The 23667-nt window shown below is 50.6% G+C and overlaps 1 protein-coding gene across 2 annotated transcripts; it reads left to right on the forward strand.

Moving 5' to 3' along the window:
* Window positions 1-354: 354 nt before the first annotated feature.
* Window positions 355-21741, forward strand: LOC104301585 (ADAMTS-like protein 2). 2 transcript variants are annotated; one of them, XM_054165447.1, is made up of 18 exons: window positions 391-567; window positions 7191-7333; window positions 9513-9588; window positions 10090-10192; window positions 10981-11126; window positions 12075-12198; window positions 13427-13507; window positions 13939-14114; window positions 14395-14809; window positions 15368-15788; window positions 16564-16670; window positions 16844-16970; window positions 17291-17504; window positions 18128-18283; window positions 18580-18750; window positions 20108-20284; window positions 20953-21097; window positions 21218-21741. In XM_054165447.1, the coding sequence occupies exons 1-18, from the start codon at window positions 487-489 to the stop codon at window positions 21334-21336; spliced, it is 2982 nt and encodes a 993-aa protein (XP_054021422.1). In that variant the 5' UTR covers window positions 391-486; the 3' UTR covers window positions 21337-21741. The 2 variants fall into 2 exon arrangements, with proteins under 2 accessions (XP_054021421.1, XP_054021422.1); XM_054165446.1 differs by lacking the exons at window positions 20108-20284; window positions 20953-21097; window positions 21218-21741 and having other exon boundaries at window positions 355-567; window positions 7196-7333; window positions 16841-16970; window positions 18587-18719.
* The last annotated feature ends 1926 nt before the right edge of the window (window positions 21742-23667 follow it).

A 23667-nucleotide genomic window follows, 5' to 3' on the forward strand; every position in this document is an offset into this window, starting at 1 on the left:
ACGCACAAACAACCAGCTTGCCCAGAAAGCTTGGGAAGGATGAATCAGGTAGCAGATGGGTTTTGTACAGGAGGAAACGAACAGAGGGGAGCGCTGAGGAGCGAGGGGCCGGCGTGGGGCAGCCCGGGTGTCTCGGGACCACACCGCTGCCCCGGGACACAGTCAACGAACTCCATAACGCAGTGAGACAAACTCCCGGCGCCGGGGCGGTACAGCTCGCAGGCGAGCTGCGGGACTGAGCCCCGGGGCGGCGGGGCGTGCGGAACGCCCGGCCCCCCCCTGCCCAGCCCCGCTCAGCCCAGCCCCATCCCCCGCCGAGCGGTCGCGCCGCGGGTCGCCGCCCGCTCCCCGGCAGGTTGTAAAGTCATTAAGTCCCTCAGCCATGTCGGCCCGAGCTCCGGCGGCGGCGGCTGCTCCTGCTCCCGCCGCTGGTGGGCTGCCTCGCCGCCTCCTCCGCGGCGGCTGCAGCAGCAGCAGCAGCGCGGCATGGCCGCCGCCGCTCCCCGCCGCCGCCGCCTCCTCCTCCTCCTTCTCTTCAGCGCCGCCGCTGCCCCCCTCAGCGCTAAGGTAAGCGGCGGCGGGTGGGCCCGCGGCAGCGGAGCCTCCCCTCTCGCTCTCTTCGCTCTTTCCCTCCCTCCCCTCAGGGAGCCGCGGCGGGTCCGGGGCCAGGAGGGGCGCCCCGAGCTACCGGGGCCGCAAGCCCCGGGCCTGCGTGTGCCGGACAGGGGCAGGGAGCGGGCGGGCACCTCAGAGGGGCGGCGGCTTCTCACCGGTGATGGCCTGGACGTGGGGGTACCCGTGCTGCCCGCCCTCGGTCCTGAAGTGCTGGAGGAGGGGAGTTTTGCCTTGTCTCCCTCACATTCAGCCCGAGGAGCAGGCGCTTTGCCTACTCCCGTGTCACTAGCGAAAGGTCAACGGGGGAGTGAGGACGCCTGAGGAGGCATCCCAGAATCTCCAGAAGGACCATGGGGGAACAGAGCCTTACCCTCCCTGGGGTTTTGTCCGAGGCTGTCCCCCACGTTCATGCTGAGCAGAGAGCTGACTCCAGTTTAGGGCTGAAAACAACATTTCCTCTTCCCTCTGCCTCTCACTACCCCAGGTTTGGGTTTAGGCAGCTGCTTTCTCCTCTAACTGTGGGGCACATCTGGGCATCGAAGCACCACACTCCCCTCATCTCTGCTGTCCTCCACCAAGGAACTCCTCAGCCTGGTCCTTCTCGTGGCACTTGTTTCACCAGCAACACCTCTGCCAGTCCCTTTCTCCTACCCATGGCCTGGAGTAGGAAAATTGCCCCCATTATTATGGCAAGGGAGGCAGAAATCCCAGCTTCACCAGGAGCTGGCTGTGCCCCTGCCTTCACGGGTCACTGCGAGCATTGTGGCTTGGCACTCCCATTTCCCCGAGGGGAACCCCACCGGATTTCTCTACTGCTGAAGGGATTCTGCTTTGCTTAAAGGAAGAGGGGTTTGGGTTGTGCTTTCCACCCCCGCATCCCCGACTCCATAGCTCGGGTGAGGCAATCTCATATGAGCTATCTTTAACATAAAGACCAGACACCACAGCATTAATGCAGATAAACCAGTACTGAGGAGCAGCAGAATCTCCTGTTCTGGAGTTGTCTTCATTTTAAAGCTCAGGTATCTCAGTTCCACTTTGTTTTTTCCCTTCCCATACATCCACTGACTGTTCTGTTTACCTCTTAACTGTGGGGCTAAGTCAGAGAGAAGTTCCAGGCAGAGCAAGTGGGGTCAAGCTAAACAAATGTGAAGTTCCTTCATTTAGGATTGACCTGGATGGACTCCTCCATCAACATGTGTACACAAGCCTTCACTGATCATGGTTCTCTGTGTCCCCAGCAGCTGTGTTTGTATAGTGTGTAAGAGGAGGGCATCCGGGGCTGGGAGGAGGGCTGCTCAGCCTTCCCCAGGACAGCACACATTCACTACTGTGAGGACTCCCTTGCTCCAGAACATCTCCACAGAGTCTCTGATCAAGGATTGTGTGGTGCAAGGTGGCTGGGTGGATGTGGTTGCTGGTATTGATTAGGATCTCTGGTGCAAGACAGTGAACAAAATGGTTATTAGGGAATTAACCTGCAGTTCATCTTTGTTGTCCTGTTTTCTATATACAACATTGATTACACAAAGAGTATCTTATAGAAAGCCTCAATCCATAGACAGAGTAAGCAGATTCCTTCCTCGGTGGGGCTGTCTATTCAGTGCCTCAAAAAAAATGAGGATGGAGATGCCTCTCATGCACACCACCTCTTAACTCTCCTTTTCACAGCTTTCCATCCTGTCTGCTGGCTTGCCCCAGAACGAGTGCTCTCCCACCTGAAGGGAAGGACCTAGCTGATGTAGATCAACTATTTTCTAATGATGTGCAACACTTGCCTGTGAACTTTCTGTCTCGGCAGAGTTAGGAGCAGTACTCGATAGTTCTTCACTGGCTTCTGTTCACTGGTTTTCTAATTTGTTTCTCATCTGCACCTTGTTATATGCCCAGAGTTCTGTGACTTAACTGCTGCAGTATCACATCTTCATCAAGCTACCAGATGAGCGTTCTCCCTGATGCTGTAAAAATTATTCTGCATTGCTCATTTTACCTCAGGATACCTTCCCCTCATGGAAAACTTCTCAAACATCTTGTTTCAGCTTTTCTAAGGAAAATATGGGTTTGTGTCTGCTTCCAACATTGAATCTCTCATGCAAACTATCTAGTCTACTAAAACAGGATAAAACAATGGCAGGATGAGAAACAGCCTTACACAAACACCATTTTTTGGTAAAACATCAGGGCAAAATTGCAAATGCTATTGTGTGTTTTAATTTTCAGGGCTGTGGTAGAGTCTGTCACCACAGTTTTAGTCAGAGAATGACACAGGGAACCCAAACCAGGGGTCATTCAATTCCAGATAATGACCTGACATCAATTCCAGGCTTTAAGACATCTGAAGCTACTTAGTATTTCAGTAAGTAGTGTGGTTTGCTGTAGAGAGGAGCCCTTAAGAAAAAGGATCGTGGAAATTTTGGGTAGAGGACATGCCGTTAATGGCCTCAGAAAAGGTCTGTGAAGAATTTGTTTCATTTTCAGCAGCTGTTTCTAGTAGTCTTACAAGCTCAGACAGGGTTGAGCAGAACAGCAGACAGCTACTGTGCCCTTCAATGGTGGGCCAGCCCTTAAGGCATGCCAGGCTGCAACAGAGAGCCCTCCCCGCCAAGCTCCTCTATTAAGGGAGCTAGACAAGCATGTTTGTGGTCTCTCTTCCCAGACAGCTTTTTTCCAGGACTCAGGCTCTAATGAATCTCAAGATTAGGCACAACAATAAGCAACACAGGGGACTAGGCCACCGACACAGTAATTGCAGTTATTCCCAGGTTTCTGGGAAACCCAGTGTAGCTCAGAGCAGATCCAGAGCATGACAGAGAGTCAGCAGAGGATTTATTTTACCCCTTTCAGCTCTTCAGAAAGACCGCCTGGAAATCCGATAGGACGTCAGGCCAGGCCCACTCTTCTTTGCAGGGCTGAAGCATTTATTTTGTGACAGCCTTTGTTTGGCAGGGGGTGGAAGAGGGGAAGCAGCTGCTGAGTCTTTGGTTAGACAGAAAAAGCTTTCAGTAATACTGGATTGAGGAGTGATCTTTCTGTCTTTGATACTGGCAAATCTGGAGACAAATATTTTACCCTGGAAAATTTCCCTGCAGGTTGAGGTTCAGAGCTCTGGTCTCCCCAAAAAAGGAGAGAGGAGGGCAGCCCTCACCTATTCTGTTACAGGTCCTGCAGGATAGGTCCAGAGCACAGAAATAACTCGGTTAGCCTCAGAGAGGAAGAACTGCAGCTGTATAATCACCCTGTGCCAAGCCACAAATGCCTCAGGGGAAATTCCTGCGGAGAGCACCTGGCTGAACTGGAATACGGTCTGTCTTTTCTACGGATGTAGATTTTAGGCCTGATTTTCTTCATCACCTAAAGAAATCTGACAGAACCTTTTGCCTCCTTTAGGCAGAACCCTCACCCAAACCTAGGGAGAGCCAGCCTAATAAAGCCTGGACCTACATGTATCTCCTGCTCCACTATTTCTAGCCTGTCTGTTTCTGTGACCCTCCAGCAGAGTGCAAGTTAGAGCAGCTCCAGCATCTCCTATAGCTAGAAGAGTGCAAGAGATTTGTAAAACTCTCTTGATTTCTCCTTCTGCAAGGAGGAGACGAAGGGGGAGGGATTCACTCAGACAGAAGGCAACTCTTGGGATTTGCAGAGGGGCTTGAGAAACTAAAGCTAGGAGCTAATCTAATCTGGAGTCTGTCCCACAGTCCTTAATTTATTATCTGGAAATTTGGAAAATGCAAGTATCTCTAATTAAAAACAAGAGCTATTTGTGTGTCATGGTTAATGCAGATTTATTTCTGACAACATAATAAATTCAGTACAGATTGGAACCAGCTGCCCCAACTCTAAGTACCTGAAGTTCCCCCTCCACGTCACCATGCCTAAGTCTTCACTGACCAAAGGGGACAGCTAAGCATCATCCTTGCTTACACAAGGAAATAAACACTCCTAGGCAAGGACTGGCAAGGGAGCTCGGTCATGGAAAACCTGAGAGCCAAATCAATCTACTTGAAAAGTGATTGATTCCTCCATCGTGGAGAGGAAGCAGGAACAAGGCTTATGGGCACAGCAGAACACATTTTATTATATATTAAAAAAACCTCTTTGACTAGCATCCTTGAAGAAATCCTCATTTGGCCTCCTTTCATTCCTGAAAGTCACAGCACAGAAAGAAACATTTTCTTTTCTTGCTGAGAGAATGAGGTGCACAAAGGCAGAGGTGCTGATCTTCCCCAAACCTCAGCTTTGCCACCACATGCCAAGTCTCCCTGCGTCCAGGCAAAACACCCAAGAGCAATAACCCTGAGAAGGAGCCTGAAGCTTTCTAATACCCCAAACACACACACTGGTGTGGGTTTTTTTAACCCAGGGATGGAGCAGTAGAACAGGCTATTTCACTTCCCTTTGCCTGTTTCCCTTCTGCCCCATCTCACCTATTTGGATTTTAAGATTGGTGGAGCAGGACTGTCTTGTGGGTTACAGCTACAGATTTTTATTGCCTCCTGGGGAAAAGCTCTGTAAATATTATGGCTTTTGGTCCACATGCCTTCCCTCCAGGCAGTCCATGCAGCTACTCAGTGAAGTGGTAAGACACCAGCTTTGGTTATTACCCCAGCTATGGGAAAATCTGACCTGTGCTGAGCTCTCTGCAGAGACACCAGATAAATCATTGGCATTCTCCTTCCCAGCAGCTGTGAAATGCTCCTCTTCTTCCACAGGCCTTGAGATGCTTATCACAGAGGAGCGTATTAGGGGTCAGGGGAAGATTTTTAGCTAAAAATACCTTAGAATAAGAGAACTTTGATTTCTTTCCTGTGTAAATGTGGAAGCTACATAGTCAGCATTTCCATTTACAGTCTGATAATAGACAGTCAGAGAAAAATTCTCATAGGAAAGAGATTGAGAAGATCATCTAGAAGAAGAGAAAAAGGTATTTTTGACAACATTCCTGTTTCTTCTAAACTTAATTTTTCTCATGAGCAACTCAGCTGCTGGCAACAGCATTTTGGTCCCTGTCAGGCAAGTCAACTCCAGCCAGAGCATCTAAGTACAACAGAGTTTTGGTGTGTTGTTTTTTGAAATCAACTACTGCAATCACTAGATACTAAAGCATCAGGTAACATGATGGGTAGGTGTTTGGGGTTTTTTTCAGCACAGTAGGTTACTGTCAACACATTCTGGCTGCCCCCAAGAAGGGGCACTATGTGCATTTCAGCCACACCAAGTTACAATGGGAAAACATTTGCACAAACCCAGCTGCATGTCCTCTGCCCAGAGGAGGTTCTTTTGGCAGGCACCGTAGAAACGGCAAGTTCTCAGACAGGAATTACACTGCAAGACGAAGAACGCTTAGGCTTTGTTACACCACCAAAGAGCATAAAGCCAAGAGACAGTCAACCAGAACAGTGAACAGAGCACATTGAGTGATAAGCAAACCCTGCTGAATTTTCTCTCACAGCCACCAGTTGTGCTTTGACAACAGGGCTATCAGCCAATGCCACAAACCAGCTTGTTTTGTTAATAGTAGCACTGAGGCTACTTCCCTGAGCCCTTGCTTTAACAAAACTTTACACACACGAAATTACTCATTTTCTTCTACTAATCCTGAAGCACTCAGCATTTTCAGCTGGATAAATCCCTTCCAGTCCCTGTCCCACTTAAACTCATTGCTGTATTTAACACTCTTCACAGCTGTATTTCAGTAAACAGTGAATTAGTTCCTGCAGGGGCTGGTTTGCCAAAGTCCCTGGGAGCTTTTAGACCATCAGACACTAAACAGGCAAATAGTGCAAGGAAGGAAAAAAACCAAACAGCTAAAACACAGAATCTCTTACCTGCTGGGAATTGTGGAGGCACAGCCAACAGCAGTCTGCTGCAATGACCACCATGGGGCCAAACAAGCTCAGGTTTGCCAAATTTAAAGGCTCAGGCATGCTGGGAGAGGGAGCAATCATCTTCTGAGTGTAATGGGGTGCATGGAGAGAGAGGACAGCAGCAACTGCAGGAGGCTCTGATTCTGAAGCACTCTTGAAAAGGACTTTTGTGAAGGTTGGAGGGTGAGGAGCTTGGACCTGAGCTGATTTAGGCATAAAGAGAAGTTTATTTGTTGAAATGCAGCCACAGGGAGCAACATATGTGTTCCCCCAGCTTCCCTGCAGGCAGGCCAAACACTGCAGCTCTTCCTCTGCTCACCTGACCATGTGTCAGGCCCAGGCAAGCAGTGTGAACCATGATCTGCTCTTCTGTCTGTCTGGGGCTGGGGATGATACTGTGGGGTCAGGCTGCAGCCAACTTTACTATCACACACATCTAGTCCAGCAGCCCTTCTCTACATCGTGTCATGAGCTGCCAGAAGCATCCCATTTCCCATGCATAACTCAGTCTGGGAGGGAAATTTGCATTTTGAGACGTGAGGCTGGTGTGGTCCCACAATGGCCTGATCCTGCTGTGGTTGTCCCAGTCCTGGCCATTTAGAAAGCTTCCAAGTGATGTGGTCCCTAGGGGAACTGCCTTTGGAAGGCCCTTCAGTGCCCAGGGTGGTGAGGACCCAGTTTCGCCAGCTAACCATCCTCTGTTTCTGTCAGGACAGTAGTGAGGCAGCAGATGGAGCTGACCCTTGGGATGAAGAAGTCACCAAGTGGTGGGGAGAGTGGAGCTCCTGGTCCACCTGCTCCCGGTCCTGCGGGGGAGGTGTGATGTCCCGGGAGAGGCACTGCTTGCGACAGAGGTGAGTTGTGTCCCAGCCTGAGCCCTTTCCCAGGTCTTAAGGGGCAGAGGGGAAATGGGGTGCTCCCAACCTGTGTTTTTGGGGTCCTGGATTTGCAGGATTTGCCATTCCTCTCTCAGAAAGGAAGGTGGTTGTTGTCTGTGTGGCAGGCAGTGAGCAGGTACTGTTGGGAGGGCTGATGAGGAGGAAGTATGCTACAGTGGGGCAGGTGACAGGCCTACTTGCCCACTCCTCTACACCTACTGAACACGTCACCCACTCAGCCTGGCTCATCTGAGTTGGGAGCATGGGATTGGTGCCCTCTTGGGGTCTGAAGAAGAGTTGAAGATGACAGTGTTGTGGGCTGGAGAAGACTATCTCTGTTCCTCACCTTTCCTTTGCAAGCCCTCATTTATGATGGCTGCTCTGACCAACCTAACCCTAATTAGTAGGCAATTGATGTGCTCAGGATGTGGGGATGTATTCCCAGACACCTTATGGGGACTTGGTTTACTCCTGACAGCAGCCAGCTCAGCCACATCTCAGCAATCTCCCCTCTTTATTCCCCACAGAGCTTGTAAGACTTTTTTCCCCCTTCTGTCATTTATCTGGCTGTCCCCTACAGCAGCTACAGTCCTGCTGTCAGTTGGACTGGGTTTGTGGGAGTGGGGACAGCTGGGGAACTTCAGCTTCCTGAACTGCTGTCTCCTCCAGCCCACCTTACCACCAAGCCCCCCTCCTCCAGCCCCTTACTAACCTGCTGTTACTCTAGGCTCCTGAAATGCTAATGAGAGCCAGCATGCTGCAGCACAGCAAGCCCACAGGGGCTGCCTGCTCCACACTCAGCCCTTTGCTTTCTGCATGAATACACTCCTGAGGACAGGAAGCTCAAGCTACAGCCCTCAACCTGATCTCCTTCCTGCAGCAGAAAACTTCTTTCACGTAGGCTGGTTGGCAGCACAACGAGGGTCCTGATATGTTGTGGCACCTTCATCCAGACGCAGCCTCCTCACTAACTGAGCTTGCCAGTCCTTGCTGCTGCTGCTTGTCCTCCCCAGCACACCATGGACATCATGGAAGAGCAATGGGAAACAGAGGGTGGAAGGGACCTTGGGGCTGTCCCACGCCCTGCAAAGCCAGCAAGCTCTCTTCTGGCAGTTCTTCTGCCCTTTGGATGCTGCCAGAAGAGATATTTTTTTTCTCCATTTGGGATCTGCTCTCTTCTTGACTCCACAGCTGGGGAGAGGAGGGCTTTGCTGTGGTATTTTACTCCAGGGATCAAGTCTGGATTTATAAAAAAAAAAAAAAAAAAAGTCCAACATAAAACCCAGCCAAAAATCTTCTGCAGCTTTAAGGAGAACTCCTTAAATGTGAGCCAGGTATGGCCACGAAACAGTCTCTGCCTGAGTCTGCAGGAAACCTCTGCTTCAGCTCAAAAGGATGGCAGTTTTTAAGCCCTTTAGTACAAGTTTAGGCTTTGCTAACATCATGTAAGGCATTGGTCTGGCAGGACAGCTGCAGTACCTCTAGCCAATCCAGCTTGAATATGCCTACAGAGTTCTTCATTACACATCCCAAACGCATCCTAAGTTCACAATACTGTTAGCACATTGTCTGCTGCTGTTCTTTGCACAGAGCACATTGCCTTAATCTGTGGCCTCGGCCATTCTCCCTACATCTTCCCAGCTTTATCCCCTGGATAACTCCTGGCCAGAGCTAAAGCATCAAGAGTTGAGAAATTGCTGTGGTTTAGGTCCATCACCTGCACCAAGCCTTTCCTGCTAGCTTTATAAGGCAGCCAGTCTCTGGGAGAGGTGCTGTCTCTCTGTCTGCTTCACAATGAATCCTGAAATCAGCTCCCCTGGTTACTGCAGATTCTGGGCACTGCTGTGGGAGCGATGGATCATCAGGATCTAATGACCTTTTGGAGCCCAGAAATGAAAGGACACAGGGGTGGGTAATATTCCACTTGCTCCCCATGTGATGAACCTTCCCCAAAATGAGAGTAGCCTAAAATCACAGTCCGCCTAAACCCACCTAAAATGTGTTTCAGGGATGTTCGCTAGTCTGAATCCAGAATGCTTGGCTCTGATAAAATGCCTGCCTTGCTTCTTCCCCTTAAATCAGCCCTGACTTCCCTGTCATCCTCAATACCTTAGACCTTCAAGGACCTCCAGCTTCTTTTCTTTCTGCTTTGCAGGCTCCAGACACCCCAGGGAACAAACAGCACCATGTGCGTTGGTCAAGCCAAGCATTACCAACTGTGCCAGCAGCAGGTGAGAACCACTTCCAGTACTGACTGATCCTCAGTGCGGGGTATGGGACTTGGGTGGGGGTCACACTTCAAGCTGTAGGAGCACCAGCACTCAGGGTGTGACTGGTCTGTCAGAGGAGTGCAGACAAAAGGTAGGATCCACTCCTGGAGTGTACCTTTGAAGACATAGGAGATGTGTGCTACGGTCTGGGACTGAGGTGTGGGGGAAAAGGATGTAAACACATATTCTTGTGGGGCTGAGGGGAGGGACATTTTCCAGTAAGCTTTTCACTTTGCTGGAATTAATTTTTGCAGGACTGTTAAATACAGCTGTCTGAGGTACCCTTGGTGATGGAGGCCTGGCCTTTCTGTCTGTATTATGGCACCTCAGAGTCCATTACTGATTGCTTCCAGGGTTGCCAGGGCACTTTCATCCTCCAAGGATGCAGCAGGGACAAGCAACTGTCACAACAACCACATCTGTGACATAGGGAGCTCTTGATAACATTTATTCCCTCCATAGCCCTGCCCAGCCAATACAGCAAGCTTCAAACAGCAGCAGTGTTCCAGTTTCAATGCCAAAGCCTTTGGGAAGCACTACTACCATTGGATGCCCCTCTATCCAGGTGGGTTTTCATAGCTTCAGGCAAAGGGTTAGGGTGAGAAAACACCCACAGGACCTTTCCAGACACAAGAGAAGAGAAGAGAAAGGTCCAAGGGGACAAGTGATAGATGCTCCTGGGTGGTCTGGAAGTACTTCCCTATGCTCCCTGTTTTGGAGAAATGACTTCCTGTCTCTTCACAGAACTGCTCCACCCAGCCAGGCCTCCTCTCTCACCCCATTGCTTGTGTTTTGGATCCTGCATCAGCAAGCACTGTTGGGCAGACAGGACACTGGCTTCTCTGAGATGTCTTGGCTAACCAACAGTCATCTTGGCAGAGCTGGGTGTTCATACTCTTTGTGCTTTGTACCCTTCTGGCTGCCTCTGTCACCCAGCATGCTTCCCACTGAGTTGGTGGTGGGTTGTTCTGAACAGGATGCCCAGGGGCCACACCAGGGGCATTTGGTACCCCTATTACAGGTCTTGCTTTCTCTTGTGTATTTATGTGTGGCCCGGGCCTTGCTGATGCAGATTCCCATGAGGGGATGGCACTGCAAAGGGGAGAGGGTATGCTGAGGAAGAGGGTTTGCCAACAAGAAGTATTTCTCTTAGGCATGGTTCCCAGCTGCAGTCTCATACCATGACCCCTTTACTACTACAAAATCTGTAGCCTTGGGGGTCTCATCTCAAGCAGCAAGAACATCCAAGGTGACATTGAACCATGAGTATGGATAAGAGCAAAGCCCCTTTCCTTGCAGCTCATCTCCAAGCACCTTGATCTGCCTAGTGACTTTCTGCCTCTGTCCCTTCAGATGATTACACCAGTATCTCCAATAAGCCGTGTGACCTCCAGTGCACTACACGGAGTGGAGAGAGGCAGCTGATGGCCCGAGCACAGGATGGTACTTCTTGCAAGGACAGGACCTACCAAGGGGTCTGCATCAATGGCAAGTGTGAGGTGAGGCTCTGGGGTGCAGCAGCACAGAAATTTGGAGCATTAAGTGGAGGAATTGACCTCCTGATCATCACAGGACCAGGGGTCCCATCAGGAAGCTGGAACAGAGGCCTGGTGTGAGGTAGCTACAGTCACTGTTGAATACCTATGGGCTGGAGGAGAGCAGAGGGTCACACAGAGGGAATTCTATACATTCACATGTTCCCAGTGAGTGACAGCACTTTCCTCCCAGCACAGAGATGACAGGAATGTCAGGTTTGTTTACAAAGTCATCCAATTTAAAACAAAAACCCATAAAATCTTTTGTTTGATATTTCACCTCACAGATCAGTGATGGATGTATAGAACGTCAGAGGGATACTTTTCCACCTCAGAAAGGCCTGCCTTTGGTGCAACATTCACAGATTGCATTGGGTTGGAAGGGACTCTCAAAGGTCATCTTGTCCAATCCCCCTGCAGTGAGCAGGGACACCTCCAACTAGATCAGGCTGTCCAGGGTCATGTTGAGTCTGATCTTGAATGTCTTCAGGGATGGGGCCTCAACCGCATCCCTGGGCAGCCTGTTCCAGTATCTGATTGTAAAGAACTTCCTCCTAACATTAATCTACCCTGCTCCAGTTTAAAGCCACCTATTGCTTGAAACCTTCTCCTGGAGAGATGATGTGTGTCAGGATTTCAGTGAGAAGGAGCGACTTAAATGCAGAGACAGATGGAACCAAAACAGCTTACCCAAGTCTCACTCCATTCACTACCCTGCCCCAGCTTCAGGGTCACAGCGTAGATGGTCACAAGTTACACGAGAGAATTTCTGCTACTGTTGGATTCATTACTGCAAGCTAACCTACATCCCAGAACCTCACTAAAAAAGCATGGTGGCATTTACTTGAACAGCCCCTGACCTATGGAGATCAGCTGGCCCCAGGAAACCCTCTCTTCTTGTATTCCTTGCAGCCAGTTGGGTGTGACGGGAGCCTGTATTCGCCACGGACGATGGACAGATGCAGGGTGTGTGGAGGGGACGGCAGCACTTGCCACCGTGTCTCGGGCAGCTTCCGAAAGGCAATCTCACAGATAGGTACTCCCTGCTACCACAGTCCAGAGACCTCACCTGCTACTTCTTACCACCAGCGGGCATGAAGGGTGACTGGCTTGAACATGGGTAGGAGTTTTCCCAGCTGCTTGGTGGAAAAAGCTGAAGAGTGCCAGCCCTGCCTAAATGCCTGTGTTTTGTCCTTTCCACTTAATCATCAGAGGAGATTGGTTTGATGTGCTGTGTATTAGGCTGGTAAGGTTTCCCTTCACCTCTTTACAATAGGAAGCAGCTGGGGATCTATTTGTTCCTATTGATTTTGGCATCTTGCCCACCTCAGATAATGTGAGGAGATCGATGAATCTTCTTCTATTTGTGCTACGTGTTCATTTGAAACCGAAGCTGCTATGATGAGGGTCACAGCGTTTGTTTCAGCCTGCACTTAGTCTCCTGCTTTTCCCAGTCACAGCTGAGGGACAATTCCTCTGAAACTGGGCTGAGATTCATCCCTTGCAACCTCATGGCCCATTCCTCCACCCACAGAAGGATTAGTCTGTGGTATGCTCATTAGTAATTAATTAACTGTGGTTTGAGGCTGTTTTGGAACATCATTTCACACTGTTGTTGTTTCACTAGTTTGCCTCGTTCTCTGCAGCCACCAGACTAGAAAAGTACTCGGGCCCCTTTCCAGAGCAGGGGTGATGCTGCTAACCCCTCTAGCAGTACAGATGCAGTTTTGGCCTCCCATTCCAGTTCCCATAAAATCTTACAGAACAGACAAGTCCTACATTTCTAGCAGGAGAGACAAGCTGCCAAACCACGCAACTTTAAGAGCCTTCTTATTTCCTCTCCCTTTAAAGGTCAATTTTTATGCTACTCCTGAGACAAATCCTGTTGAGTCAGGAGCTGAGGGGACCTATGGTCTTCTCCATCCACTCTTCAGCATCAGTCCTGATCACTGGTAAGCTTTCTTGCCAGAAAGAGCGTGAGAGAACATTCATCCACACACCTAAAGCCAGACTGTGCAGTTCCTTCCTGACTCCAAACCTAGCAGTGTGCAGACTGAGCCTTAGAGACCTGTAATGGGATTTCAGAGAGGAGCTGGGGGTTAGAGCTCACAAGCTGGCACAAGAGGCATTTATGTACTTAGCATCCTGCCCTGAAAGAGCAGCACTGCCCTTCTATGTACACACTTGTCCCACAGGCTGCTTTTCTTACCTAGACCTTTTAATTCTGTCTGTGGGGTTTTCTCACTTTCTGTTCTGTTCCTCAGGTTATGTCTTCATCACCAACATCCCTGCTGGTGCTACAGACATCCTCATCATTGAACGCAGGAAAACAGAAAACATCCTGGGTAAGCAGAGGAGCTGGATGGATGTGGAGAGCCCAGCTCAGCTGCGTGGGAGGTGGGAGGAGGGCTGTGTACTGTGAGAGAGCTGTCTCTGAGCATTGCCTCCAGAGTAGCTCAGGGGCACTCCATCTCTCTGTTAAACCCACGCTATCACATCTCAAGCAGCCAACAGCAGGAGGGACATTTGGAAACCCACCTCACACTGGGCAGTCCCTGCTGTGAAGACATTTGTGCTCCTTTTGGAAATGGAAATGAAAGCAGCAGGTGTTGAACACAGCTGACCTGACCTGATATGGAAGAGGAGCTGGAGGGCCTGTGGGTCTTTTCCTGTCAGGCTTTTCTTGGTCCTGAGCTGTTTGCTGTGCTCAGTTGCCAGGGCAGCTCTGGTGTCCTGCACAGAGCACCACATATGTCCTTTTTCTCTCTCTCTGAAGCACTTGCAGACGAATCTGGGCATTTCTTCTTCAATGGCAACTCTGCCATTGACAACCCCCAGAACTTCAGGGTAGCTGGCACCATCTTCAAGTACCGACGGCCCTCAAGCCTGAACTCAGATGGGCTGGAGTACATCATAGCTCATGGACCCACTAACCAGTCTCTGAATGCTATGGTATGTGAGGAGCTAGTTTTAGGCTTTCCTGTCTTGCCTGTCCCAAAATTGTGAGCCTCCCTCAGACAAAGGGAACATTAACCTGGTTACCAAGCCAAACCTGAGCATGTAGGTGGCTGAGGTAGCCAGATGCTGTCTTGGGGAGGTCGCTTCTTGGATTTATAAGCATCCTGTCTTCTCTTAATATCCATCATGAAATGGATGTGGCTAGAAGAGGTCTCTGGGAAATACCTATACTTAAAATAAAAAGGGGTTTGTTTCCTATCCCTGTTTCCTCCAGTACTATAACTTTAATGGGAAGATGCCACATGTAACTTATGACTACACTGTACCACGGACACCACCTCTCCAAACTGCAGCCCCTGATGTAGAAGGATCTCTCTATCATCACCTACCAGAGACCAGCCAGGACCATGCCATTCCATCCAACTCCAGAGCTGCCCAGGACTTCAATGCCACATGGCTCTCCCTGTCACCGGATGACACCAGTGAACAGCTTCCTCTAAGAGAAGGGCATGAAGATTTAGGCTTCAGGCACCCACACTTCTTCCAAACCAACTCCAGCAGTCAGACTCAAGACTGGGTTTGGGAACAAGGTGAAGAGAAGAAGTATGACTTCCAGATAAGACAAGTCTACCATGCAAACACAGCAGGAGAGGAAGAAGCAGCAGCAATTGGTGGAGAAACAGAGTTGGGTTGGTTGCTTTGTGTTTCCTTCTCTCCTGTTTTCTTCATTGGAACCGGACATCCTCCACTGGTCTTCTTGAAATCTAAGGTGGCTTCACCATTAGAGCAGACGGGAGGGAAAGATGATTAGTAGCAAGGTGGACAGTATCAGGGAACCAGCAAGAGGCCAGTGGCTCTGTAAGGGAAGGGGAACTGGGAGAAGGTGGCCATGACACAGATCAGGCAGTGCCCTCCCAGGGCAGTGACAACAGCAGGTTGCAGCCACAGTCCAGTGATCACCAGGCGAAAGCAAGGGGACAAGTCATTTGAGGTCAATCTGTGAAAGCCAAACAGCAATTCAGGGACAAAGTACATCTGCAGCCATCTACTGAACATCTACTGTTCAGGCCCAGCCTGAGGGGCCAGGCTTGAGCTTAAGTGGAGGTCCTGAGCAATGGGCAGAGCATGTGAGAGGTTGGTCAGGGAAGTTAAGGCCTGTTGGTGCACCCTGGTGGCAATTTGTGATTTTGAGGCCAAATACTGTATGGTTTTTGCACAAGCCATCTGATCTGGTCTTTTCCTTCCAGCTCTCAGGTTCAATCAGATTTCCATCAGCACGGCTGTGCCCTACAACATGAGGAGATCTGAGCTCTCGGAGAACAGCCGCGCAGCACCCTTGGGGCTTCGTCTCTTCAGGAGACTGTGCCACCGAGACCCTCACAACACTGCCTTCTGCAGGGAGCTGCAGCACCTGGCAGTCAGGCTGGCCCTGAAGAACTCCACAGCAGAGCTGTGGACCGAGACAGCTGCCCAGTGGCCACAGGGCCTCCACAAAGCACCGGCCCATAAGAACTCACTGAAGGACTTGAAGGTGGAGGCATTTGCTGGGAGTCAGGGGGAAGCAGCCAACTACAGCATGATGGCGTCTGTGGAGAGCCTTCTACTAGGTGCCAGCCCAGCCACGGACATCAGCCAGGCAGAGCCTCTGCAAGCCCCTGGCACTGAAAGGTGGCACTTGGTTTCGTGAGCAAAACAGGAGCATGGTTATCTGGGGAGGGAGGGTCTGGTCAGTCCTCTGGTAGTTTCACTGCTGTCCTAGATGCCCCTAGTCATCAGCATCCACCAACGGCAGCTGCTGTAGATGCTTGGTGTGTCCTCTGAAGACTGTCACAACTGGCCTGACATGGAGCTCCTAGAATGTAGTTGAGGTCTCCCTGCCTCTAGGGAATCCATTAAATAAGTGCAGAAGGAACTGTGAGGCCAACACTCAGGGGATTATAAAGAAGGCCAGGAGTCTATAGCGTGTTACATACAGGTATTTGCCACCACATCATGGCCCTTCTGTCCCATTTCTCTGGGCACATAAGCTTCTATAACATGAGTATCCATGTCAGGAGGCTGAGGGCTAGCATTTAAACCTTTCTGGCAAGCCACACGTGAACTCTTCCCACCACATTATATGATACTAGCAGGAGCCTTGCTTGAGCTCCCCTTTGCAACCTAACATCATACCTCTCAGAAGTGGCAGTTGAGCTGAGGCTGAGGGCACCTGCATCGCTGAAAGCCCATAATATGCACAAGGCTCACTACGAATGATGCCTCTTCTCAGAGGGGATGGATCATGGCTTTACCCTCAGCTAATTAGTGGTCTGTCTTGCCCAGGTTGGAGGAGATGAAGTGCAGAAACACTTGGTTTCTTCCTGTCTTCAAAGGCAGGAGGAATTTCACTCCATTTTGCAGCAAGTTTTTCATTTATAGCTCATTCCACCTCCTTTTTCCACAGCAATGAGTTTGATGTGAGCCCCGTGGGCCATGATGACATCAGCTTGGCTGACATGTATCGGTGGAAAGTCTCAGCTTATGCGCCCTGCAGCTCCACGTGCACTTCAGGTAGGTTTGGCTTCCAGCGACTGTTCAGCTGCTGCTGGGGACAATACTGGTGCTTTTTTAAATGGTAGGTACAGTTTCAGATGCAGTGAGCACTCCAGTAGTTTAATCATGGTGGGAGGAGGCTTTTGGATCTGATGGAGCCTGACCAAGAGAGGGTCTTGATTGCCCAGCAGGTATCAGCACCTCCTATGCGATGTGTGTGCGGTACGACGGAGTGGAAGTGGATGAAACATACTGTGATGCCCTAACCCGACCAGAACCCACTCACGAGTTTTGCACAGGGAGAGACTGCCAGCCTAGGTGAGCAGAAATGTCTTCAGATGACCTTGGGGTCAAGGATAATTTTCTGCTCAAGGGATATGGCCATTTCCAGGCTGAAAGATACACTTAAGCAGCTATGTCCTTGTATCCCCTTAACTAACTTGCTTGCAAAGGACAAAGTTGGCTTCCAAGACCAGCATTTTCTTAACACTGACATCTATGTGATGAGCAGATTCATAGTGGCAGCTGCTGGGTGAGGGAATCCCAGGTGTGCAGGCACTCCCCAGAAATCCAGTGTTCCATGTCCCACTTACCTGGGTTTTGCTTTGTGCTTTCTCTCCTGGGGACTGCTCGTGGAGGTGGGAGACCAGCCGGTGGAGTGAATGCTCCAGGACGTGTGGTGAGGGCTATCAGTACCGCACTGTACGCTGCTGGAAGATGCTGGCTCCAGGATTTGACAGCTCAGTTTATGACGACCTCTGCGAGTCAGCTGGGCTGGCCAGGCCCATGGAGAGGAAAGCCTGCAAGAACAAGGCCTGTGGGCCCCAGTGGGAGCTGTCCGAATGGTCTGAGGTAGGCATCAGGGAGCTTTGCTCCCAGAGGTAAGCAGCTGAGGCTGAGCTGGGACCTGGAGGAAGGTGGCTGGCAAATGTTGGCCGCTGAAGAAGCCTCTGGCTAACTGCATGCTGGGGAAACAAGGACTGCCTTTACCCACATTCCCCTTGCTCTGGCACTACCCAGCTAACAAAGGCCATTGCAACATCTTTTTTCTAAGGTCACTTCTCTCAAGCAGGATGTTGACCAAATGAAAGTCTTGCCAGCAGAAGGCTTTGCCTTCCCTCTTCCAGGACCATTCTATGATTCTAAGGATAAGTGGGGAAACAGTAGCATGGAGATACAGAAAACCTAAAACCCAGTCAGAATCCCTTTGACTGACTTTCCACAACCTGCTTGGGACTGGACCAGTAGCCCAATGATTTTGAAAAGCAGTCCAGGCATCAGCATATTAGAGCTCTAGGACCCAATAAGCAGCAGAGATACAGACAGACCCACCTTGTCCTGTCCCTGGTAGTGCCCTTTCCTCACTTTCCTAGTGCCACAGGAGGAAGATGAGGCACAGCTGCCTCCCTCACCTTCGCTTATCCCCCGCGTTCTGTGCTGCCGAGCCTGGGGCTGACCTGTTTTGCCCCTTGCAGTGCTCGGCCCGCTGTGGCACGCAGGGGACCATGAAGCGGGAGGTGCGCTGCTCGGTGGAAGCATCCCTCTGTGACGAGTCCCAGAAGCCCAGCAGCGAGAAGGCCTGCACAGGGCCACCCTGCGACCGCCGCTGGACTGCTTCCGACTGGGGCCCGGTGAGTCCGGAGGGTCTGCTGCTCCTGGCAGCTAATGCAGGCAGGAGGGAGCAGGGGCTCGGTCATGCCACTGCTCTCTTCTGGCAGAGGCTAAGCTACACAAGATGGGATAATCTGTACTTCTGATTAGCTGTTGGGTGAGCGCATGGCACCTGGAGAATGGAAGGCCCTGGGATCCAGTGGTGCGGTCTCAGTAGCAGGGCTAGGCTCTGGACTTGGGTCTCCTGGCACCCCCGTCCCTGACTGCTCCACCTTCCTGCTTTCTGGTGTGTCTAAATGCCTGTTATTCCTCCAAGTGCTCAGGTTCGTGTGGTGAGGGACGCATGAGCCGTTTCATCGTGTGCCGCAACCTGGAGGACAAGGTGATCTCCAACTCGCAGTGTGACCCAGCCACCAAGCCCTTGGCTGTCCATCCATGTGGAGACAAGAACTGCCCTGCACACTGGGTGGAGCAGGAGTGGGACCAGGTAAAGCTAAGGCGGGCTGTGTCCTCAGCCTTCTTTCCCACCCCATATCCACAGGAGATGGTGGGAGCTTGGTTCCCTTGGCAGAGCAAGACTGGATGGTGCAGCCTCCAGTTGTAGAGCTGTACCCTTGTCCTAGGTTCTTTCAGAAAGAGGGAAGAAGTAAGGAATGCCCTAGCGTGTCCCACCCTACCCTATAGACCACCCTAAAGTTTGTGGCCTTTGCTGCCTTCCCAGGGACCTCCATTGGAGGGCAGCAATGTCCTAAGGAACTCATTCTCTTACCTCTTAATTCCCGCCTCAGCAGAGCTCTTTGTCCAGAATCTACACTCACCTCTCCTAAGATTTTGGTCCCACCACTAAGGAGAAAGCCTCAACAAAACCAGCTTCATCTAAAATAAATAACAAAGTAGGGATTCATAAAACACTAAGGAAGAAGGTTTGTAGGGAATCAGAGAAGCAGCCAAGCCCACTCCTCTCTAACCAAATCTCAGTTCTCATTTTGCTGACATTCAGCTGAGCTTCCCTCCAGCACTGGTAATGAGCACAAACTGATTCAACATGGAGACCTATAGGAGTCCTATATGCCTCTTCTGCTCTAGCCTATGGTGTGGGTCACACAAAATACTGCAGTGCAGTTTTTCAGCCCTGTCCAGGCTACTAAACTCACCTGAACTCTGAAAGACCAGCTGGGCTCCCCACCTTTGCCTGTGTCAGCTTCTTTGTCTTTGCTGTATTCCCTCAGCTGATCAGCTCTGAGTCCATGAGATGACTAAGGGCAAGTGCAGACCAGGTGTGCTGTGGTGAAGAAGGACACAAAAACATTGCAATATCAAACTGACAGCTGCCTCTGTGGCTATCAGTCAGAATCAGATCCTGGCTCCTGCTGCTTCCCTTGGGAATGTCCTGAGGGAGCGTCCTCCCAGCTAAGCCCACGTAGCTCTGGGCTCAGCAGTGCTTGTCCACACAAATCACCTGCAGTGCACCAACTTGGTTCCCTTGGGCTCACACAAATCTTGTCAGTACTTCAAGATCTAGGTTGCTACACAAATATGCTACATAGTTTTTGAGATCATAGATACACATAAGACAGAAACAGCTTGGCTACTCCAGGTCCCTCGTGGTAGCTGCTCTCAAGGCCAGCCAAGGTGAACTTGGCATCCCCAGTACTGGCTGAACACAAATTACCAGCTCTTGTCCTTCCTCCCTAAGAAATCTGGCTCCTTTGCTCTTGGGCAGCTCCAACTCCCTTAGACTGGTGTTAGCATAGGCATTAAGTGCCTGTTTCTGAGCAGGGTGTCACCTTATTTGGAACTCTACAGCATAGTTAGTTACCTGGCTGTTCTGTTCTCCTTCCCAGTGCGATGCCAGCTGTGGGCGCGGAACGAAGACCCGGCTTGTCTTGTGTGCAGGCTTGGAGAATGGTGTGTACAGGGAATACCCTGAGAAGCGCTGTGAGGCCTCTCAGAAACCTGAGGAAAAAGCTGCCTGTTTCAGAAGGCCATGTTCAACGTGGTTCACTACTTCCTGGTCTCAGGTAGGGCTTGGGGTGGTGGGGAAGGGGTCCAGGAGGCCTCATAATCCTGTCTGGTAGAGCATGACCTCCACCGAGGCTTTCTAGCAGCCTGTCTGCCAAAGGGTCTGTCAGGTCTGAATGGGACCATGAGTTCTGCTCTTCTGCAGACCAGGCAGCAGGTGGGGGGACTGGCACAGACAAGCTGGAGAAAACCTAAAAGCATGTGAATTATTGCCTCAAGCAAGAGCATGCACCACACTGCAAGCATACAGGATACAGCCACGCCTTCCCCTCTGCCAGGAGTCAATGTTCTTTCTGTCCTTCCTTGCTTTCCCTTTTAACTGATCAGTGTTAAGGGAATGGAAGGGCAGGGGAAGCTGGTCCTGGCTTGCAGCAGCCATTTTCTCCATCTTCTATCACAGCATGAACACTCAAAGCCAAACCAGCTCTGAGTTGCATTAAAGAGATGAAAGCAACCTCCTCCCTTGCCCTGCCCCAGGCCCAGCTCAGGAAGGTTCTCCTTCTGAAACAAAAAAGGAGCATAAGTTTGAGCTCAGTGTGGGTTTTAGCCCAAACCTCCTCAAGAACACTCCAAAGCAGGGACCAGAAGGCCTCACTGGAAGAAGAAACTTGGGAACTACAGAAAAATTTGCCCTCACAGTCCCTTTCCTCTCTCTTGATCCTGACAGTGCAGCAAGACTTGTGGTGCTGGAGTACGACTGCGTGAGGTGAAGTGTTACCAGGGGGAAGCACTGGCACAGGGCTGTGACCCCACTTCCAAACCAGAAGCCAGGCAGACGTGCCAGATCCAGCCCTGCCCCACAGAGGCACCAGGTAAGGTCTGGGAGGCCAGGGAGGGAGAGAAGCCCTTGGGAGCTCTTTGCTCTGTTCATCTTTCTGCTAGGAGAGTGCATCTCCACTTTAACCCCTTCTGTGGCTGCTTCTGCTCCCCAGAGGAAGACTGTGAAGACAAAGCGACAGCCAACTGCGTGCTGGTGCTGAAGGTGAAGCTATGCTCTCACTGGTACTACAGGAAGGCTTGCTGCCGGTCATGTCGGCTCAAATCACCCTGAGTGCTGCCAGGCTGGACTTCCCTTCCAAGTTCAGGGGCAAGAAGCCCCTCAAGCCAGACTTTACCACTTGAAGCCACCCGGCTTGGCTTGGCTGTGGAGCCAATCCCTGTAGATCAGCCTGCTCAGCAAGGGAGGGTTCCTAGGACTTAGTCATCACTGCTTCCTCTCCGCCAAGAGGATTTTACACAAGACAAACAACCATCAGTTCCTAGAAAGCTACTGAGAAGTGAGTTGGGAAAGCCTGATCCTGCTGTCATCTCTGAAGACCTCTAGTTGGAGGTGGTGGGACACAGAGGTCAGCACACAGCAGGGCACAGACCACAGCAGCCATCCCTCTGGTCTGCCCTGCAGAATTTTCTCCTACAAGGGCAATTTCCAAAACACGTTGAAAAATTCTGTGTCACAATAAAGAACTAAACTAAAACTGTCATTTTGGGATGCATGTACCTAAGCTAGAGGCAAGGGAGGAGATGGGATGCAAGAGAAGCAAAAGCAGGAGCAGGAAGGGTGGGGAAGGAAAATCCTCGCACTAGCACAACTTCCAAGCAACACCAGATAAATCCCATTTTGTGTTGCCTGCCAAAGAACAGAAACCACTTCTCTTTTGTATTTCAAAGTCCTCATTTATTTCTGACATTGAATTTGGACCCACATAGCTGAGCAACAAAGGGAATAATAACAGGAGGAATCAAGTGGAAAAAATCTGGGATCCCTGCCGTGTCCTGTTCCTCCACCATCCCCAGAACATTCTAACCTACAGTTGCATTTCCTGTGTTTCCATCCCTTTCAGACTGATACATTTCTCTGTAGGCATGCCAGACCCAGGGTGTTCTGTTGGCCATGAGGATAACCTTCATCTTGGCCATCCAGCTACTCTGGTGCTGCCTCACCAGCCTTGGCACCTTGTTAGCAGACAACCGATCACGCTTAATTTGCTTGAGATGAAGATGATGATGCAGTTGCCTTCCTTTCACCAGAAGGATAACCCTTGGAAGCAAAAGCCCCCTGTGTTATTCCCACCCTCTGGAGGTCCTAGCACATGCTGCTGTTGTGGTGGGAAGCCTTGCTGGGTGCCAAGAGGTAGAGTTGGATGCAGGGAGCCACTGTGTGCACAAGCTGGCTCTGCCCTTTGAGGAGACAGCATCATAGGGCTGTCTGGCAGATCACGCTGGGACATATTCACTTCTCATGGCTCCTGGCAGGATGAGACCTAGCTGAGCTGATGCTTTAGTGGGAAAGGATGAGATTTACCAAGTTATCCATGACTTTTTCCAAGTTTCAGGCTAGATTTCCAGGGAGGAGTGTTGGTTGGATGAGAAGCAGTAGGAGCTAGGGACTAGCAGCCAGTGGGATCCCGAGAGCTTTGCTGCTCCTAACTTCCATCTTTCCTCCTGTGTGCCCTTACTGTGAGAGGACATTTAAACCCTGCTATACCTATTTGGACAATGGAAGGAGGCTCTAAAAGAGATGCAGCTAGACCAAGTCTCAGGGTGATGGACAGACAATGGCTTTCTGGGTCAGAGATAGCAGAGATGGTGCTCAAAAGGCTGTGTAAAATGGCAGGGTTGGGGCAAGGTCTTTTATCCATCAACATATTTGGTATTTGGTTCAGTTTCTTTGGGTAGTTTGAGCAGAGGTGCCAAGGCATGAGCAGGTCGAAAGTGTAAATTAGCCTTTTGCCCCATAATGTAGACATTCAAGGCTCGTGTGGCATGTGCCTCTATGCTGAGACCTACTTCTTCGTTGCATAAATGGGGAGGTTGAGTCCTGTGAGGCACAGGAGGAGTTCTAAATTGCAGTGGTGGTGAAAAACTCCAAACAATCAGCTCAGCACTCACATTTCCAAGCAGCCCTACTCTATATTGCAGAGGCATGGAAGCATTTCCTGCCATGGCCTCTAACAGTATCCACACTGCTGTGGAATTGTTGCTACTCAGGTCCCTCCTCCCTGTTATGAATGGGGAGCGCTCAGCTGTGCAGTCCTGCACCGGTTGCTATGGAGGTGCCTGTGAATGATGGAAACGTCCTTTTAGTAATTTTTCCCTTAATTTCATTTATGGAGGAAGAAGGAACTTTCCCACATTCATTTCTGCAGAAAGGCAGAGTCACTGGCTGTTGTTACCAGCTACAGAACTGGTGAATCCAGGGTCAGGTCTTGCACCTTCTTCCAAAAGAGGGGGAACCTCAACCATCCCTCTCCCATGGGAAGTCATGGGCCCCACAGAAGAGGGGATGTGACCAGGTGGTTTCTGCTGTTGCTATTGAAAGCAAAAGCCATCCTAAGGCGGCCAACCATCCTCTGGCTGTACAGAGCTGTCAGGGTGGGCTGAA

This window comes from Dryobates pubescens, chromosome 11, assembly GCF_014839835.1.
Source record: "Dryobates pubescens isolate bDryPub1 chromosome 11, bDryPub1.pri, whole genome shotgun sequence".
Taxonomy (NCBI): domain Eukaryota; kingdom Metazoa; phylum Chordata; class Aves; order Piciformes; family Picidae; genus Dryobates; species Dryobates pubescens.

Coding starts and splice junctions, on each gene's coding strand:
- LOC104301585 (XM_054165447.1), top strand. CDS start 487: ATGGCCGCCGCCGCTCCCCGCCGCCGCCGCCTCCTCCTCCTCCTTCTC. Junction 568..7,190: donor CTGCCCCCCTCAGCGCTAAG/GTAAGCGGCGGC, acceptor TGTTTCTGTCAG/GACAGTAGTGAGGCAGCAGA. Junction 9,589..10,089: donor ACCAACTGTGCCAGCAGCAG/GTGAGAACCACT, acceptor TTCCCTCCATAG/CCCTGCCCAGCCAATACAGC.